Below are 19,737 nucleotides of genomic sequence, written 5' to 3' on the forward strand. Positions count from 1 at the left end.
GGAACCCAGATCTTTAAGGGCAAGGACTCCGCTGCTCCAGCACAGACCCGCAGCCCCGCCGCCGGCTGCTGCGGCACTGCTCCCCACTGGGACGTCCCACGGGGCTGCACTTTGGGCACGCTCTTGCCCCCTGCGTGCCAGTGCCCTCCTTTGTGCATGTTCCCTCTGCTCCTGCCCAGCGCTGGGCAATTCATCCATCGTGACAACCCACTCCCCCGAAAAACAGGTCACAGGGGTGGGCATCTATTTGTGAGGCTGAGTCGAGTATTTCAAGGCTTCATTTGGAGAGAATTTGTTAACTTTAACTGCTGCAAAGCTTTGTTTCAGTATTTTTGTAATTATTTTATTCGAGAAGCCACGTGGAGCATCCCTGTACTCTCAAAACCAAAGGCAGCTGGAAGTAAACATCTGTGGTACGGCAGTTGTGGTTATTCCTATACAAGGTTGTATGTCTATATAAGCAAAGTTCCTCCTGTGTTCAGTCAGGAGCTGAATGCACACAGGGAACAAACAGCGATGGCACAAACAAGCATCACTGCAATTTGTAATGAAAACGAGCATCCAGCCAGATTCCAGCCATTGCTGGGAAAAAAGGGAAAGCAAACCCCTCTGCACCCACGCAGCCAAACTTCTTCTGCCACAAATTTCATGTGGAACGGGGGAAAAAAAAGAAAATCGCATATTGTTCCTCCTGCTCCAACATTTATTACTGGAGATAATAACACCCCACTCTGAAGGAGTCGGGAGGAGGAATCGGACTTTTTTTAGGTAACTCGATCCCATTATGCCATATCTGGAGGTAGTTTTCATGCTTTAAAAAAAGAACTAAATGTTTTTCTTAAATTAAAGCCCTTGCCACAGCGCTAAGGCAGAAATAGCTGCCGGCTGTGTGATGGGGGGCGGGGGGTGCAAGACCCTCAGGGTGTGCAAAGGTGGGGAGTTTGGCAGCACCTTCTGCAAGAGCCATTTTGAGCACCAAAGTTTTAACAGCTGAAGACTTTCAAGCTTTCTTGGGTAATTTTAAGAGCATAAGAAATTTGCCTTTTCTCCAGTGTTGGTGGCGTTTCAGGGCAGCTGCCTGGAAGACAAGTAATGCCTGTCAGGTGAAACCTCCACGCTTTTGGCGTTGGAAGGGCTGACTCCTGATGGAAACAGAGCTGGGAGCAGAAAACCTGAGCTCTTCCACGCACATGGTCCCATGCAAGTGGTTTTGCCTGGAGAGGCAAGTTTTCCCTTGCCACGAGAATTCGGGTGCTGTAGCTCCACGCAGCCGGGCTGGTTTCAGGGGCAGGGGTGCTGATTTACACTGTGCAACCAGCTCTGCCCCAAAATCATGATTTCTAAGCTGTGGCTGTGGGAATCAGCTGAAAGCGAAGTTGTCCTATCCTGCTGCACGAGCCTTCCTGTAACTCACCCCTTCTTGAAAGGGAGCGGTGATTCTTCTGGAAGCAGCAAGAGCTGCTTCCCCACCACCATCTCCTCCAGGCAGATCCCAGCCCTGAGCTGCTTATTTTGGGGACCTGCAAGGCAGAGCCTGAGTGAGGAGGGACAGTGGGAGAGGGATGGTTGCAGGAGTATTTTGGAAATTCATTTTCAGAGCCAAGGCCAGTTTCTAGTGCTGTTGTGTGCACCCAGCAGTGAACCTCATGGGTGAGGGAATCGGGCACAGCCAAGCTGGGTGCTCCCTGATGTCCACTTTGTCCGACATAGCCCTGCTCCCTTCTCCACCTTCCCTCCATCGCGCATATATTTCATGTACTGAACCCCCTGTAACCCATTCAGGTGTAAAGGCAATGACTTCTGGAATACCTATATACTCTGTAACACAATTTGCTGATACTCAGGGGTGCTCAGCAGCAGCGAAAAGTCTTCCCTTGGCCAGGGTGGGAAGGCAGAGAATCAGAAGCAGCACCTGAGCCTTACAGGAGAGAAAAGTGGTTCCTGGGCAAATGCAGAGCCCGTGTGAAGCTGGGGAGAGGGACAAACCCCAGCAGGACAGAGCCAGGAGAGGCCCCGCTGCCTGGCTCATTAATGAATTACTGTAGCCTGCAGCCCCCAATTAGCACATAAGGAGAGATGAGCAGATCCAATGATCTAAGCAGGAAGGAGCTTTTCTTCTACTGCTGCCACATTGAGATTTTAAGGAAGGTGAGACCAGGAAAGCAGCCAAGCACAGAGCTCTCACTAAGGAGATGGGGTGCTGCTGCTCACCCTGCTTTCCTGCCCCCCGGCAGCAGGAGAGCAAACGAGGCAGAGCCGCAGGGCTACGAGTCCCTGGGGCAGCCGGGCCGGGGCTGGCTGGGCGTGCTCTGGTGTGGGGGAGCGGAGCAGAGGGGAGCGGAGCCTTCTCTCTCCTGCTCTTTGGGCTTTGTTTGGCTCCTGGCTGGTTGAAGCCTGGGGTGAAAAGAGCAGAGTCCTGTGCAGGTAGAAGAGCCTGTGCTGGGGCTGAGGTGTGCTTGTTGCCACCTGGGTTTTTTTTTAAGGAAGCTGTGCAATGATTGAGTTTAAATAACTCCCGTAAGAAATAGTTTTGGCCATGATCTGGTGGGAACCTGAGTGTTATGTGAGTGGCAGGTGTAATGCAAGGGAGGGGAATTATCTAGGGGCCGGCTGGCTGGAGTCACATGCTTTACTCCCTGCACCATGAACTAGGGGTGCACCCAGCTTTCTGCTCCTGCTTGTCTGGGGAGGAGTGCAGGATTTGGGGAGTATCTCCATCTTTCCTTGGAGCTATTCCCTCCTCTCCATCAGAAAGCCCATGTGCCTGAGGTTCCCTGCTCCCACTTCCCCAGGGACGTGTGCTGGGGCAAGTACCCTTGTTGCCCTTAAGTCGTAGATCTTGCTATACTAATGAAATATTGTCCTTAAGTAGTAGTGAAGTAATGCATCTCTTGCTATACTGATAAAATGTAAGGAGGAAGAGGGGATGGCCAAGCAGCTGGTAGCTGACCTTCAAAGATAAGGAGAAAGTAAAACAAACGGACATGTGCAAGATAGGAGAAACCGGGTAAAAGTAACTCGGGCAGGGGGAGATTGTGACCACAAACCCAATTAAGGACTGAAGCGAGTACCCCCTGACTCCTCTGCAAGTGCAGTGAATTAAAAAGACGCTATAGCTTTAAAGACTAGACGGGTAAGCTGTTAACTAATGAAGATGTGCGCGCAAAGACAGGTTAATAATTATGTATTAGATAGGTGTGGAAATTGTATACTCAGTGTATAAATAAGGGAATAGAATCCGAGCTTGGTGTGCTTGATTTGTGGAATTCTTCCACCTTGCACCCAACGCTGAATAAAGCAATATCTCCTTTCTAAAACATTTTTTGTTTCGGGAGCTTTATTTTCAGGTAACACCCTGGCTACGAAGCTCGGGGGGAGCACAGGACTCGCACCCCTGGTGCAGCTGCTTCCCAAACTGCTCTTGCTACCTGGCAAGCTGCAAAGCGACAGGCTGTGGGAGCGACTCGGACTTGGTTTTGATCAACAGCCTCTAAACACTGTCAAACTGTAATTTGTGTCTTGTGCCTTGCAAGGCGATGAGCTTGAGCAGGGGAATAACACAGGAAGGAACAAACTTCTTCCAGCAGAGGAAGGAAGATGAGGTTTTTGCGCTTTTTATTGACAAGCCATGTGTTTTCTGGCTTGCGCCTCGCTTATGCATTGCTCAAAGTACCCGTGAGGCAGCAATGCTGGGGCAGAGCCGCAGCCGTGCTCGCTCCTGGCCCCGGCACTGCAGCTGGCCCGGGGCCGGGGCACGCGAGGCTCCTTCCAAAGCAGGCTGGCCCTTTGTTAGCCCCAGGGAGGTCCCACCCTTGCATGTGGTGAGCCCGTTTGTTAGCCACAGGGAGGTCCCACCCTTGCATGTGGTGAGCCTTTTCGCGCCAGTGTGGAGATACCGAGGCAGTCCTGCAGCTCTCGGCCTTTATGGGCACGGACCATATTGCTCCTGTCCAAGGGAAAGCCCCCCTGGAGCTGCACAGAGCTCCTGCAGCCGGCAGAGCCCCTCTTCTCCAAACCTCTTCCCCTTAAGACCCTCCAGGCAGTTTTGAGGCTGCAGAGTTCCCTCTGCTGTGTCCGAAGAATCTGCCCGGGAAGGTCACGGGAGGTCATGGAACTCCACAGGGCTGCTGTCACCACGCAGATGCTGCTTCCTATTTCCCCTGCTAAAATACTTCTCCCCCAGCAGCTTTTACCGGGGGCGGGGGGGGGGGAAGGCAGGGGTCAGCCAGCAAAGCTGGGGCTCCCGTGGCAAGGCTCTGCCACTGGCACGGCTCTGCCCTGGAGCCCGGGCTCCATCCCGGGGCACTTCTGCTGCCTGGAGCTCGCCCGGAGCCCTTCTCGGTGGGTGGGTGTCCTGAAAGAGGTTTTAAATCTTTTCAGGTTTTGTTGCAGCAGAAACAGGAACGGGGTGGGTTGTTTTTTTTTTTTTTCCTTAAAGCTCGGCAGCAGGATGGTTTTGTGCAGAAGGGCCTGGCATGCCCACGCCTCCGTGCAGGTGTTCCCTGCCCTCGGGGCTGCTCTCGCTCTGACAGGCCGGTGGCTGTGGGGCAGCAGCAAACTTGGCACTCACCCCTGGGCACCCAGAAAGTCCCCTCTGCCAGTGGGGTGGGGGCGACAGCTCTCACTGCTGAGACCCCCCCGAGCGGCACCGCGGAGCCGGGGGACCCCCCGAGGCTCAGCAAGGCCCTTGCACGCTGCCTGTGGGGAGCAGCAGCGCCGCGAGCCCCCAGCGAGGGCACCGGGCCCTGCGCCCAGCCCCACGGCAAGGGAACTGGGGAAGCCGGCACCCACGGCTGGCTCGGAGCAGGCTGCGCCACGGGAGGCACCCAGCACCCTCACGCGCGTGGACGGGCCCCCACGCACACGTACACGCGTCCGCGCGCACACCCCGACGCTCACAGGCGCGTGCCCCTACGCCAACGCGCGCTCGCCAGTTCACGCATGGCCTACACCCCAGTGCACGCACGCGAACGTGCTCGTATATATGCGCCTGTGCACACACATGCGTGTACGTGAGTGCCCACAATGCACGCGGGCGGGTGTACACGCACATGCCGAGGCACAGCTGCACGCCCCAGCGCGTGTGCACACGCGCGCATGCCAGCGTGCACATGCATCTGCACATGTGCAAACACAGGTGCACAACCAGTGGATGCAGGTTCACAGTGCACCGCCACATGTGCCCACGCGTATCCCGGCGTGCACAAGCGCACACGCACCCCGGCGCGCACATGCAGACCCCGGTGCACGGCGCACGCACGCAGGAGGCACGTGCACCCCGGTGCGCACATGCAGACCCCGGTGCACGGCGCACGCACGCAGGAGGCACGTGCACGCCCTGCTGCTTACAAGCACACGCGCACCCGAGGGCACGCACGCGCAACCACACGCACCCCCTGCTTGCACGCAAGTACATAAACGCAGACGCTGCAACGCGCACATGCACGCGCACACGCGTGGACGCTTACAGACTCCGGTGCACGTGTGCGCGCGCAACCGTACGCGTGCACGCGCAACCGTACGCGTGCACGCGCTCACCGACGCCTGCACGCACGCACAGGCACACGTGCACACGCGTGGGCCCCCGCGCACCCCCAGCCACGCACGCACGCGCGCACACGCACATCCCACCGCACCAGATGCACGCGCGCGCACGCGCGTACACACGCACACCCCGGTGCCCACGCGCGCACGCAGACACGCACACGCTCGCGGGGCGCACAGGCACGTACGTGGATGGGCGCACGCGCACGCGCACCCCCGCTGCACACGCGCGCGCGCGCGCGCAGGCACAGCCCAGCGCGCGCCCGCCCCGCCCCGCCCCGCCCCGCCCCGCCGCGCGCCCCCGGCCCCGCCCCGCCGGCGCGTGAGCGCGGGAGGCGCGCGCCGGCGCAGCCCGCCCTGCCGCGGCGGAGCGGCCGTGACGATGGTGGCCAGCGGGCGGGCGCGGAAGCTGGCGCGGCGCTACCGGCTGGCGGTCGCCACGGCCCTCGCCATCCTCCTGCTCCAGGGGCTCGTCCTCTGGACCTCCGCCGGCCTGGACGAGGAGGGACCGGCCGAGGTGCGCCGCGGCGAGGAGGAGGGACCGGCGGCCCGGGGCCTGCCGGCGGGGGCTGAGGGAGGCGGGGGCGGTGAGGGGGCTGGGGGGGCGCTGAGAGGGCTGCGGGGGCGCTGAGGGGGCTGAGGGGGGCGGGGGGGACAGGGGAGGCGGTGAGGGCCTTGAGGTGGGCGGGAGGCCCGGGGGGGTCACAGGAGGGCGGGGGCTCTTGAGGGGGGGAGGCCCTGGGGGTGGGGGGAGGCCCTGGGGGGACAGTGCCCGGCGGGGGGATGGCGTGTTCCCATGCTCTGGAGATGGCAGGGGACACGAGGGGGGTGCCCCCCCTCCTCGGGTGCCTCTGTGGGGCTGGCGAGGCCCCGTCCCAGGACTGGGTCCCTGGGGTGGGTGGGGGGGTCCCGCAGGCCCCAGGCTGCTGGGGGGGGGCGGCGGCTGCGGGGCGGGCAGCAGGCCGTGGCCTGTCAGGGGGCTCCCGCTGCAGCCCTGTGGGGTTGCGGCACCTGAGAAGGGGACCTTGTGGCCCAGGGGCTGTCTGTTGGGGTCCGGCATGGGGTGGGGAGCGTGGGAAGCTCGCCGGGGGTCTCGCGCTTCTCTGTGGTTTCAGAGACATTGTGGGAAGCAGGGGCTGGTGATACCTGAGCCAGAGAAGTATGAAAACACACGGTAATTCAGGGAGCTGGGGAGAGCACGCACAGCAGCTCAGGAAGTTTGTGGTGGCTTCTGTTTGGCTGGTCTGGTCAGGGATGTCCCTGTGAAGTGTGAGGGCACTTTTGCAGTCATCTGTTGTCTTTATGCCAGAATGCTCTGCTGAGGCAAAAACACCTCTTCTTTACGTGTGGGGAAACTGAGGCACAGGCTGGCGAAGGTGTTTGCCCAAGGTCAGACACGGAGCAGGTGTCGAGGAGGACCCAGGCCTCTGGAGAATGCTGCTGCCACCTTCAAACAAAGCTCTTGACCTCTGGGTTGCTTATTTGAATTTATTTTTTTGTTGTGAGCTGCCTGGACCATGTCAGGCCCACTGCATCTGGGTGGGCCAGTGGCTGAAGCTGGTTTCTCCAACAGCATTGGGGAAGGGCTGAGAGTCCCTGTATGGGCTCCCTTGGTGAATGTCTGTGTGGCACCGGAGCCCCTCATCTCGGGCAGGACCTTCATGCTCTGGGGGCTGTAGAGACTCTCTGTGAGCTGCTGACAAGCCCCAGGGCAATGGTGGAGCCGGGTTTGGCAGGGACAGGGACAGCGTGCGGCGAGAGCTGGGAGCTGTGCAGGGGCAGGTGTGGGGTGAGCGTGGTAGCTGTGGCAGAGCAAAGCCAGTGTCCATGAGGTGGGGATCTCTGGAGGGGTAAGAGCTTCTCCTCCCCATTGTGGGGTGCCTCCCAGGTGTGGAGGGTGACCCTGCCTGCGGTTGGCAGGTCTTTTCATAGGACTAGAAAGTTTTCTCTGAGAGCAAAGAGGTGAGAAGGGGAACTGTGCAGCCCCTTGCAGGGGCAAGGTCTCTAAGGTGACCACTCACTCAGTGGATTAATTCCCAGCCCCAGGCCTCCTCTTGGGACATGGGGAACAGCCATGAGCACCCTCACGTGCTGCAGTACGCCCACTACCAAAACAGAGCCAGGAAATAAATGCGGCAAGGAGAGGGGACACAGAGTTGCCTGTGATCCGGAGGCACCATGAGCATGACAGCAGACGGATCTGGCAGCCAGGAGTGCCCGACTGCCCCTTCCCCTTGACCTTGACCAAATCACTTAACCTATCCCAGCTTTTCCTCACGCACCGTTCATCTGCTTTCCTCTGTGCTTGTTCGACGTGGTCTCGGTCCTTGCCTGATTTCCCCAGGTCTCTTCCCAAAAGTGAGCTGGGCAGCTGACAGGTTTGGCCGTGAGTCCCCTTCACCTGGAGAGGGGATGGTTTGCCACCAGCAGCCCTGACGCCAGGGCTTGGGAATGGACAAGCCTCTTCAGAGAAGGCAAGAACCATCCTGAACTTTACGGACAGCCCAAACCCATTAGCAAGCTGGAAAAAGTCCAGTTAACCTTTATTTTTTACAAAATGGCAAAGCTCTTGGTTTCTCTGCCTTCCTGCAGCTTCTGATTTTGGCCAGACCTGGAGGAGCTGCCATTCCCCTGGGGCATTTCTGGTAAAGCTGGAGGAACCCTCCCAGGACAGCATGACCTTGCAGGCATGCAATGATTTGGAGAACCTTGGGATCTCTTAATTGCCAGAGTAAATGGCTCCTTCCCACTAACGGACACAGCTCTAACCTGGCTTGTCCCCACCATGAACGGGCTGTGACTCGCTGTATAGAGCAAAAATGAGACTCAAGTCCTGCAAATGCCGTGGAGCATCTGGGGTCGGGCGAGCTCACCTTCCCCTGCGGACCAGTGCCTTTGGTTGGGGCACCTGCAGTGCTCGGAGGCTGCGCTGTGGCCCCATACCCCAGGCTGGCAGCTGCCTGTGCTGCCTGGGTGTTCCCAGAAGGGCTGCTCTGATCTCTGCTGGTGGCAGCCCCTTTCTCTGTCCTGCTCGGTTCTTCAAAGCCTGCTGGTTTCCTTTTCTTCCCTTCATAGGGGAGGGAAGAGCTTCCCCTGCTTGGCAGGCTCCATCCCCGGGGGTTCCCTGGTATGAGCTGAGTAGAAGCTGAAGGAGGATCTTTGCCCTTCACCGGAGCAGGCTGTAAACCCATCTCGCACCAGCAGTACCGACTGCTCACTGCCCTGTAACGGGCTTCAGCCACATCAGAGCCACCAGCCCAGCCCTCCTTGAGAAGGCCATGCCACTTGGATCGTGTCGCTTCTCTTTGCAAGCCCTACGTCAGGGTCCTCCAGGCTCCCTTTATTCACCAAGCAGATGCTTTATGGCGTGCAGACCAGCAGAGGTTGGATCAGTCTCCATCCACCTAGGTCAACACTGAGTTTCCTACCTCCAGAAAGCCAAATTATCTTGTTCCACTGGGATCAAACACCACAATCCCTGTCCAGACTGACCAATGAGAGAGGAAATTCCCATTGGTACCTAGCCCTTCGCTGACAGCACCCCCGCTGCAGACAGCATGAGCCTGTCTGCACACAAAGCTGGGAGCCCGAGGGACCAGGGCAATCCTGCCTCTATCGTGGTGACACTGATGGCTCCTGAGCCAGCACAGGAGCTTTCTGGAGCACTTCATGTACAGTGGAGCTGGCACCAGGAAAATGCAAACTCCAAAGTGTCCTCCACAAAGTGGAGATGAGGATCTGTCACTTGGGAGAAGTGTTTTAGCCCAGTCACATCTCTTCGCCTCCCATCTTCCTCCTTCCAGGCAGGAGGCAGCACCTCTCTGGGGCCTGTGTGTTGGTATCCTCCATGTGTTGCGGCTGCCAGAGAAGCTTCCTGCAAAACATCTTTTCTTCCGGCTTTGCTGAGATTCCTTGATTTTTATTTTTCCCCGCAAAGAGCTTGTTTTTAGGGGGCTGTCTCCAGACATTTTAATTGTGAGATTTAAGGGTCTGCTGCAATTGGAAATCAAGCATCCAGATTCCTCTGGTGACTTTGGAACATTTTGGCGCCGGGTTTGCCTGATGAGCACTTGTATGTGGCAGACACCAGTCAGTCAACGAGAGGGGGAATCCTGCAGGACACCAGATTCTGTTAGCTCCGCTCCTCGCAATGGCAGAGCTTGGAGATGTCAGCACAGTCAAACCTGTGCTGGGGATAGGGTGCAGGTAGATACCTGACCCATGGCTCCGTGGCACTGTGAGGACTGCAGTGTCACATCCGGGAGGCAGGACGGGAGAAGTGGCCTCTGCCTGGCACCTGGAGTCACCTGCATGTGTCGGGAGGAGGGGGACGGGGAGCCTTACCAAAAGTCCTGCGCATGAGTCTTAAATACAGCAGAGCAGTATGTCCAGAGTTGTTCCCTGCCTGGCTGGGGTGGAGGGATCGTTCCACTGTGGTGCAGTAATTAGAAGCCACTGAGTTTGTTAGCTGGCAGCTCCAGAAAGGCTGGCGATGTTTCTAACGACTTCCCTACTGGGGAAGGCAGCCGGGCATGCCTGCGAGCTGGGAACTGGGCTCCTTCCAGGGGGACAAGCAGAAATGTAACTGAGGGTGGGCATCATGCAGGGGCTGTCCCCGGAGCCAGGCGTGTTGCGGAGCAGAGGGTGTGAGTGGGGCCGGTGGGTCTCTTCCTGCAGAACAGGGCTGAGCCCTCGGAAGAGACTCACTCCTCGCCTGTCACCTCCTGACTCCCCTCTCCTGTGATGCTCGGTGGAGAAAACAGGTTTATAACTCTCGAACAGATGGTCCTGCGTGGTGACTAATGAACGGTTCGCCGCCTGTCTCGGGCTGCCTGTGACGCCTGTCTGGGCAGAAGGGGACTCAGCTGATCCTTGCTGACGCCAGCCCCTCGGAAGTTAAGCGGTGGCTTGGCCCCTTCTTGGGTAGCCATGGTTTGCAGGCTGTGCCACCGTGACATGGGTAGTTCAGAGACACCAGAGCGGGCGGATCTTGCCCGATGCTTTCCAGCCTTTGTACAGCATGGTTTCTCCTGGCCGTGACCTTCCCAGCGGCTGTGCCCACAGGGGGGCTTGTGCAGGGGGCCGATTTGGTCCCGCTGCCCTTGTGAGGCATTTGCCCATCCTCAGAAGATGCTGCTGCCCAGGAATAGCCCCCGATGCGCTCGCTGCCTCCCGCAGTGCTGGCACAGCAGCTGGGCAGGCAGGGTTTTGAGGACGCTGTGAGATAGCCGTGGGAGGCCTGGCTGGAGCAGGCAGCTGCCTGTTGGCCGGGAGCGCCTGCGGTGGGCTGGGGGCATACGGCCCTGGCCCCATGGGCACGACTCGCTGGGAAAGTGCTCTCCCACGAGTGTGGCTCTCACAGGCATCTGAACTTCCCAACTCCCTGCTCTCCCCAAGGCTGACTCGTTTCTCTCATCAGCCAGCCTGGCAGAGGTAACAAAGCGTAATTAACTGCTCCCTTTACACATCCGCTTGGCTCGGCAGGAGGGTTTGTTAAAGGGATTTCTAGAGACGCTGACGATCACAGTGACTGCTCCAGCCTAGCGCGGGGAGCCGGGGCCCAGGGAAGGGAGCCTGGGCAGGACCTTGTTCAATGCCTCTCCAGTGCTTTTAGCCACAGAGAGCGCAGCTGCGGCCACCTGGGACCCTGATTCCCAGATGGGTGTGCTGGGCTTGGGCTCACAGCATGATCGTGGCGGGGGGGGCTGGTGCATTTACCTCCCAGTAAATAACCACCGCCAGCCAGAGCAGCCGTGTGTTCGTCCCCACCATCCAGGGGTGCCCCTGCCCACGCAGGCTGGTGCAGACACAACCAACCATGGCCAGTTAGTCTTGTGGCAAGCCTAGCGGCAGAGAGCAAGACCTTCTTTGTGCGTCTGGGGTGCTGTGATGATGGGGTCTGTAAATTGGGGTCTCCCTTGCTGGCATATAGGGGACTGTCCCTGTGAGGGGGACATAGGACCATGCAGGGAGGTGCTGTGGGGTCTTAAGTGGCAGAGGGGCGGTTGTAATGTCCTTTGCTGCACAGTGGCTGCTCCCGGAGTGCCTGCCGTTTTGTAGCACTGAGCAACACGGGGACTGGGAGCATTGAGCTCTGGGAACAAGGATGCTCTGGGGATCATGTTGGCAGAGCCAGGGGGAAGCAGGCCCAAGTTAATGCTGCCTGTCCTCTCTTCTGCATCCACCTGGAACGGGCACAGGAGCGGCAGAAAAAAGCCAGGTTGCCTGAGAGCAGCGACAGCTCCAAGGACTCAGACAGCTCTGCTGGGCGCCGGGGCAGCGCCAGCCGGAAGCATGGGCGATGGCGGGGACGGCTGGACAGCCCCGGGACGCTGGTGTCCAAGGCGGTGAGAGCCGTCACGGTGAGACACAAACCGGGACGGAGGCTGCCAGCCGCGCCGGACTCCTCCAGCCGGAGGAACCTGACGGAGCCGCGCGGAGAGGCCCAGCTGGCCGTCTTCCAGCAGGGTGACACGGGCAGCGTGGAGGGGGCTCCCCAGCCCACCGAGAACAGCTTCACCCCCAAGTGCGAAATCACGGGCAAAGACGCCCTCTCGGCGCTGGCCCGGGCCAGCAGCAAGCAGTGCCAACAGGAGATCGCCAACGTGGTGTGTCTGCACCGGGCCGGCAGCCTCATGCCCCAGTCTGTGCCTCGCCACTGCCAGCTCTCAGGTGAGTCTTGCTGGGCTGCTCCCGGTCACCCCTGGGCATTGGGAATATCCCAGCCAGGCACATGGGCCACCTTCCTTATGTCACCAGACTGTCCCACCTGGCAAAAAGCGGCCTCAATCTGTCACTGATTCCCAGATTACCGCTGCCTCTGTAATCCAATCAAAGCTGTGCCAGCCTCCTTAAGCTGGGCTGTTCATCGCAGCCTGTGGTGCCTGCAGAGGTCAGAGCCAGGCCCAGCTGCATCTTCTGTTTCGAGGGGTCAGAGAACGACATCCCCCCCTTTCCCAATGCAGCCCTGTCAATTTAACGCAAGGGGCTGCGTGTGCCACCATGCCCTGGCACTGCAGTGTGATGGGGTTTGCCTGAGGCAGAGCTCTTTCCTGCTGTCTCCCCCCTTGCTCGGGTCTCTCTGGTTTATCAGGGTGGTGGGTGCCGAGGCCAGGGGCAGCTGACAGCCTTCTCCCTCCCCGCGCAGGCAAGGTCAGCCCCGTCATCCAGTGGGACGAGAGCCGGCTGCAGCAGGCACCCCCCAGCAAGCCCGTACGCATCGCCTACATGCTGGTTGTGCACGGCAGGGCCATTCGCCAGCTGAAGCGCCTCATCAAGGCTGTGTACCACCAGCAGCACTTCTTCTACATCCACGTCGACAAGGTATGCTGGAGGGACGAGGGGAAGAGAGATGCTAACAGTGCCTGGATCGGTCGCCAGGACAGGGCACAGAGCTGGGGTGCGGGTGGGCAGTGAGTGGAGGCACAGTGTTTGCTGTGTCAGAGGAAGTGGCTGGGTAGGGTTTGTCCTCGCTGCCGGTGGAGCTGTGACCCTCCCATTCCTATTTCTGCAACCCCAGGGAAGCAGGATCTATCCCTCCTGCCCAGAGCAGTCTTGTCTTGCTGCTCTCTTCCCTGCGGAGGCTGCCATAAGGGCTGACCCTGGGCTGGCAGCAAGGAGGCCTCGGGAAGATGAGCTCCCTGCTGACCGTGAGCCGTGTTCCCTGGCAGCGCTCCAACTACCTCCATCGCGAGGCGGTGGAGCTGGCCCGGCACTACCCCAACATCCGCGTGACGCCCTGGCGCATGGTGACCATCTGGGGGGGTGCCAGCCTGCTGAAGATGTACCTGCGTAGCATGAAGGACCTGCTGGAACTGGCCGAGTGGCCCTGGGACTTTTTCATCAACCTGAGCGCCACCGACTACCCCACGAGGTGAGGACCTTGGCTGGGGCAGGGGAGGACGATGGAGGTGTTTGGGCTGCGTGATGCTGCAGCAGCCTTGGGAGGGGCAGGGAGGAGCAGGGAGCTGAGGGAAGATGGGGTTGGAGATTGCAGCCATGTGCTGGTGGTGATGCTCCAGGGCCAGGCTGGTCCCATCTCTGCAGAAGAGCCCAGCCAGTACCTCGGAGGCTGTTTTTTCCTGTGGTCTGGGTGCTGCAGGGGAATGTACGTGTGAGGCGCCAGACAGCAGAGGGGCCACGTCTGTATCTCCCCAGCGATGTGACCAGGGTTTGAGTCAGCACCTACCAAGCGGCCTTAGGCTCTTTTTATCTGGTGGCTTTTGCAGAGTGAATGTTTACTGGGCTGCTTTACCCCGGGGGCTGCTAACGCTTTTTGATTTGCACCTCAGGACCAATGAGGAGCTGGTGATGTTCCTGTCCAAATACCGAGATAAGAACTTCCTGAAGTCTCATGGCCGAGACAATGCCAGGTAATTGCAGCTAGAGACAGAGCTGAGCTGGAGGAACAGAAAAAGGAGGGATTTCAGAAAGGAACTGTAACAGTGGGGGCAGGGGGGATGTTCTGGGTGTAGCTGCACCCAGCAAAGTGGGTGACATCCCTAGCCCCTCATCCTCATCTCCGTGCCCAGGTTTATCAAGAAGCAGGGCCTGGACCGCCTGTTCCACGAGTGTGACTCCCACATGTGGCGGCTGGGCGAGCGCCACATCCCCGAGGGCATTGTGGTAGACGGGGGCTCTGACTGGTTCTCACTGACGCGCAGCTTCGTGGAATACGTGGTCTACGCCGACGACCAGCTGGTGTCCCAGCTGCGCCAGTTCTACACCTACACGCTCCTGCCAGCCGAGGTGGGTGCTGGCCGCAGGGCACAGGCTGGGTTTTCTTCCCGCTGTACTTAACGTCTCTGTCCCACTTCATCCCCACCCTGGGTAGCTGCGAAGGGCACTGCTTTGTGCAGGCAGCTTTGTGCCTCCCTTTGCCCAGACCTGGGTATGAAAGAGGGGAGAGAGGAGCACACAGGCCAAGGGTCATGTTTATATCCAGCCCTGCTTTAGGTCCAGATGCCCCTCTGGGCCATGTAAGGACTGATGTGGGCGCGCAGCCTCGTCTCTTACACGTTGCCGTGTGCTGGGAACAGGGATGGGTTTCTGTTCGGGAGCTATCGAGGCCTGTCCTGTTCCTCTGTGAGTGAGGGGTCAGGGGTCTCCTTTAACCATCCGTCCTCCATCCCCACTGGGTCTCCTGTCCCTTCTCTGTTGTGCACAGTCCTTCTTCCACACAGTCCTGGAGAACAGTCACGCCTGTGAGACGCTGGTCGATAACAACCTCCGAGTGACCAACTGGAACCGGAAGCTGGGCTGTAAGTGCCAATATAAACACATAGTCGACTGGTGTGGGTGCTCCCCAAATGACTTCAAACCCCAGGACTTCCTCCGGCTACAGGTGAAAAAGATCCTCCTTTCTCCTCCCGCTCTCTCCCCTCCTCCCTGTCTCTCTCCCCTCTGAGCTCCCCTGCGGGCGCACCCCTGGGTGCAGTGCCAGCTGCTGCGCACGCCCACGTGAGCCTCACCCCAGCCCCGCAAGGGACGGGAGCAGGGTTGGCTCCCCAGCCGCCATGGGGCTCGGCACAGACGTGTCTGTAAATGCTCAGGCAGCGGGATTACGCTGACTGTTCTGCCCAGCAGCCAGGCTGTTGCTTGCAATGCTGCTCCTCTTCCCAGACTTTCTCTCCCATTTTCCTGCTCTTTCCCTGAAGACCTGTCACTTGGGGCAATACCTTTTCAGTAAAACCACTCCAGAGCGCTGTCCTCTTTGGCAGGACAAAACACCTTGTGGTGACCTGTCTCCCATGCTCTCAGTGAGTAGGGACATAGACTGAACAAGGGAGATTTGGGGGAGATAAACCCAGCCCTGAAAAGAGAAGTTAGCAGGATTTTCGAGCAGTCCTGGGCTTACAGAGTGCAGGGCCCTGATCCTGCAAGCTGTGCCACGTGGCCAGGCCTCATGCAGGGCTCCGCAGTGGCTCTGCAGGGTGGGGGCCCATCTGAATAGAGATTGCAGCGAAGGAGCTAGATGACACATGGCTGCTTCTGAGCACAGAAAGGGGGAGGCAGTGGGAGAGATGGGAACCCATCTGCGTTACTGGTAAGCGTATGGCATGCTCCCACTGATCCTGCCATAGAGGATCCCACGTAGAGGCTGGCTGTGCTTTGCTGCTCCTTAGCCTGTGCCCTCCAAGGGGGCGGGATGGGTCCCAGCATGTTTCTTCCCGGCCTGTCTCCCTCCCAGCTGCCCCGCTCAGGTGGGAGGGCAGAGGGGCTGCAGCCAACACTGTTAGAAATGCCTGTGCTCTTCCAGCAACTCTCCAGACCCACCTTCTTTGCCCGCAAGTTTGAGTCAACGGTGAATCAGGAGGTGCTAGAGATCCTGGACACACACCTGTACGGCAGCTACCCCCCCAACACACCGGCCCTGAAGGCGTACTGGGAGAACGTCTACGACCGAGTCGACGGGCTCAGCGGCCTCAGTGATGTCACCCTCACCTTCTACACGTCCTTCTCCAGGCTGGGGCTCCAGAAAGCTGCGGCCACACCGGCAGCGAAGGCCGACAAGCTCTGCAGGTGGGGCACTTGCCGCAGGCTCGAGCCAGGCTCCGAGTGGCGGCCCTCATCTCGTGCTGGGAGGATGCTGATGCTTGGATGTGCAACCTCTCCATCTGTCTCTCTCTCTCCAGATTTGAGCCCCGGGGCTTCCCATCCAGCGTGCACTTATATTTCTATGACGACCGTTTCCAGGGTTACCTGGTGATGCAGGAAGTGCAGAATTCCGCAACTGGGCAGGCGGAGTCCCTGGAGGTGTGGATGATGCCCCAAGGAGCTCTGAAGCTGGCGGGTCACGGAGGGCAGGCAAACCGCTTACAAAACCTTGAGGTAAATGGGGAAGGGTTCCCTCACAACTCCCACTTTCCTCCCCGGCTTTCCCACACTCCGCTGCCTTTCCTCCTCTCCCCCACCTGCACGCTGTGGGGACAGAGGGACACAGTGCCGCCGTTGTGTCTGAAAACAAACCTTTGTCCAGGAATTTGGCTTCTGTGTGGGGTGTGGAGCTGATTGGTGGGGAAAAGACCTGAAAGGGGTCTTTTGGGGGGAGCTGCGGCTGTGGTGCCCAGCGCCTGCAGCTGCAGGAGGCATCGCACAGCTGGATTTGTGCTGGCATGGTGCAGGCAGGCAGGAGCGCCGTGGACGGTGGGGTGTGCATTGCTTTGGGCTCCAAAGTTTATGCCTTCCCTGGTTCGGGGAAGTGAAGCACAAAACCTGAGATGATGGCATCTCCTTGCCCAGTGTCCCACTGCTTGTGCCTCCTGTCATTCCAGGTGGGCACAGAGTGGGATCCCAAGGAAAGGCTCTTCCGCAATTTTGGAGGCTTGATGGGGCCTTTTGACGAGCCGGTGGCCATGCAGAAGTGGTCGCGGGGCCCCAACCTCACAGCAACGGTGGTGTGGATCGACCCCACCTATGTCATTGCCACCTCCTACGACATCACGGTGGATGCTGAGGCAGAGTTCACCCAGTACAAGCCCCCCCTCAATCGGCCCCTGCGCCCCGGTGTCTGGACCATCCGCCTCCTCCAGTTTTGGGAGCCCCTGGGGGAGAACCAGTTCCTGGTGGTGCCCCAGACCTTCAACCACAAGCAGCCTCTCAGGAAAGGTGAGGATGCTCTGGAGTTTGGGGCTGGGGGGTGGGTCTCCCTGCAGGCAGTCCAAGGCGCTTCCCTGGTGCTGGCCTCTCTGGACCGTAGCTGATGACAAGGTGTCATGGTTTAGCCCCAGCCAGCAACTGAGCACCATGCAGCCGCTCACTCACTCCCCCTGCCCCGATGGGATGGGGGAGAGAATCGGAGGAAAGAGTGAGAAAAACTCCTGGGTTGAGATAAGAACAGTTTAATAATTGAAATAAAGTAAAATAGTAATGATAATAATATAATAATAATAATATACAAAGCAAGTGATGCGCCATGCAGTTGCTCACCACCTGCCGACTGACGCCCAGCCAGTTCCTGAGCAGCGATCGCTGCCCCCCGGCCAACTCCCCCCAGTTTCTATACTGAGCATGACATCATATGGTATGGAATAGCCCTTTGGTCAGTTTGGATCAACTGTCCTGGCTGTGCCCCCTCCCAGCTTCCTGTGCACCTGGCAGAGCATGGGAAGCTGAAAAGTCCTTGACTAGCATAAGCAGTACTTAGCAACAACTAAAACATCAGTGTGTTATCAACATTCTTCTCATACTACATCCAAAACACAGCACTATGCCAGCTACTAGGAAGAAAATTAACTCTATCCCAGCCAAAACCAGGACACAAGGCAGGAGCCATCCTTCCCACTGCTGTCCCCTCGCCCATGTGAGTCCTCAAACCAGGCCTGCAGGCAGCTGTGGAGGGCCCGTTTGTAGGTCGGATCCATCCCTAAGTCCTGCAGCAGCACCTCCCTCCTTGGGCGGTGGAGGGCTGGGGTTGCAAAGGGGACAGGGTGCTGAGCCCTGCCGGGAGGGTGGCAGTAGGGAGGGCAGGGTGCCGGCATGTCGCTGTGCTGCTGATCCCCTCTCTCTTCTCTCCCTGTCCTGCCCAGACGACAGCAACTGGCTGCACGGCGGGCCCCCCCGCAACGAGTACACGGAGCAGAGCTTCCAGGGCCTGGGGGGGATCCTCAACCTGCCGCGCTCCGAGGAGGCGGAGGAGGACGCGGTGCGGAAGGCGCAGCTGACGGGCAAGGCACTGGAGGACTGGGCAGATGGTGCCATCAGCGCCTTCTGGTCTGTGGCGGACGTCTGCGTCGGCAGCCCCTCCGCCTGTGCTTCCCTGGAGACCTGCAGCAAAACCTCCTGGAGCTCCCTCTCCCCGGACCCCAAATCAGAACTGGGGCCCGTCAAACCTGATGGGCGGCTGAGGTAGCAGGAGCAGCCGGGGGGGCGGCCTTGGGAGCGAGGAGCATCCTCCGTCACTGGCGTGGGGGGGGGCTCCGGACTACATCACCCCGTGCGATTTGCACCATAGTCACTCGAGGAAGAGAGAATGGGAGCCTCCGGGCAGGGGAAAGCTTTCTTCTGTGGGGTATTTTGGGCAGAGATGGAGGTGTGAGGTCAGTCTTGCCCACCTCCCCCAGCAGCGGGTGCTGGCTGTCCGGGAGGAGCGTGCCGGGGCGTCCATCACTGCGGGGGCACGGACGGCGCTGGCAGCTGGGAAGAGCTGCGTGTTTGTGACTGTAGGCCTCGGAGCCTCGGGAAGGGGTGATGGCGGAGGAGGGGAGGGCTGGCAGCTGGGCAGGCTCTGGACCAGCTCAGCACCCTGCCCAGCCCCGGGCTGGGTCTCTGCAGGATCAGGCCCTGCGCTGCTGGCTGCCCCCCGGGAGGGCTGGTGGGGGGCTCCAGGCACAGGCAGAAGCAGAATGGGTCAAAGCCTACCCTGTGCATGGAGCTCCTGCTGGCCCAGGGTTTTGCATCTCATCCCCTCCTCCCCAGCCCTTTAGTTTGTATTTTTATAAATATATATATAGAAATATATATGATGCAAAGTGCAATAGAGACGAGACCCCGTGTTGGCCGGGAAGTCCTTGTGTCTCCATCTCCCCTCAGACTGTAACATACCTTGTTCTCTTGGGTGTCCTACAAGGACAGGGTGCTGGGTCGTTTACATTTTTTTTTTATTATTAGTATTAGTATTGTTGTTGTTACTATTCTTGTTTTGCTGTTTCCCCATGTCCTGCTGGGGGCTGCTGGGGAACCGCACCCTCCTGCCCGTCGGGCAGGGTTGGTTGTGGGGTGCTGCCTGCCCCCCAAGGCAGCTGCCCGACTGTGCCAAACGTTTGGAGCTGCCGGTGTGTGTTGTGTGACGGTGAGCGGGGGAGCGCTCGGTTCAAGTCCAACAAGCCGCTGTAGCCCCTGCTGCCTCCATGTCTGCTTCAGCAAAGGGACGCCCCGGTCCCCTGCCAAAACGCCATCCACGGGGCTGACGTCCTGCTGCAGATGAGACGGTGGCTTGCTGCGCCCGGAGGGCTGCCCTGTGCCACGGCCCCTTGGCCCAGCCTTTTCTTTTCTCCCGGCTCAGCAGAAGCTCCCGGGATCTGCTGTGCTTCCCTGGCCAAAAAGCAAAGAGGCGAGACGAGGTCCAGCCGGCTCCTTCCGCTCTCCGTTGTTCCTGCTTCCCCATCCCGCAGCGGAGCATCCCCTTTCCCTGCCGTCCTCCCAGGCTCGGGGACTGCCTGCGACGTTCCTTTCTCGAAGACCGACGCTGTGTGG

The 19,737-nt window shown here is 59.3% G+C and overlaps 1 protein-coding gene across 1 annotated transcript; it reads left to right on the forward strand.

The window, feature by feature from the left end:
- Positions 1-5,926: 5,926 nt before the first annotated feature.
- Positions 5,927-18,394, forward strand: XYLT2 (xylosyltransferase 2). Its single transcript, XM_075719979.1, has 11 exons — positions 5,927-6,061; positions 11,745-12,216; positions 12,692-12,867; positions 13,215-13,417; positions 13,836-13,916; positions 14,076-14,292; positions 14,711-14,887; positions 15,803-16,065; positions 16,179-16,374; positions 16,818-17,151; positions 18,072-18,394. The coding sequence occupies exons 1-11, from the start codon at positions 5,927-5,929 to the stop codon at positions 18,392-18,394; spliced, it is 2,577 nt and encodes an 858-aa protein (XP_075576094.1).
- Positions 18,395-19,737: the final 1,343 nt, after the last annotated feature.

The sequence above is a fragment of the Pelecanus crispus genome, chromosome 12, assembly GCF_030463565.1.
Source record: "Pelecanus crispus isolate bPelCri1 chromosome 12, bPelCri1.pri, whole genome shotgun sequence".
NCBI classification, from domain to species: domain Eukaryota; kingdom Metazoa; phylum Chordata; class Aves; order Pelecaniformes; family Pelecanidae; genus Pelecanus; species Pelecanus crispus.

What these genes read in the sequence shown, in the direction of transcription:
- XYLT2 (XM_075719979.1), top strand. Translation starts at nt 5,927, where the DNA reads ATGGTGGCCAGCGGGCGGGCGCGGAAGCTGGCGCGGCGCTACCGGCTG. An exon ending in CATGGCCGAGACAATGCCAG is followed by an intron (nt 13,917 to 14,075) that starts GTAATTGCAGCT and finishes CTCCGTGCCCAG; the next exon opens with GTTTATCAAGAAGCAGGGCC. An exon ending in AAGGCCGACAAGCTCTGCAG is followed by an intron (nt 16,066 to 16,178) that starts GTGGGGCACTTG and finishes CTCTCTCTCCAG; the next exon opens with ATTTGAGCCCCGGGGCTTCC.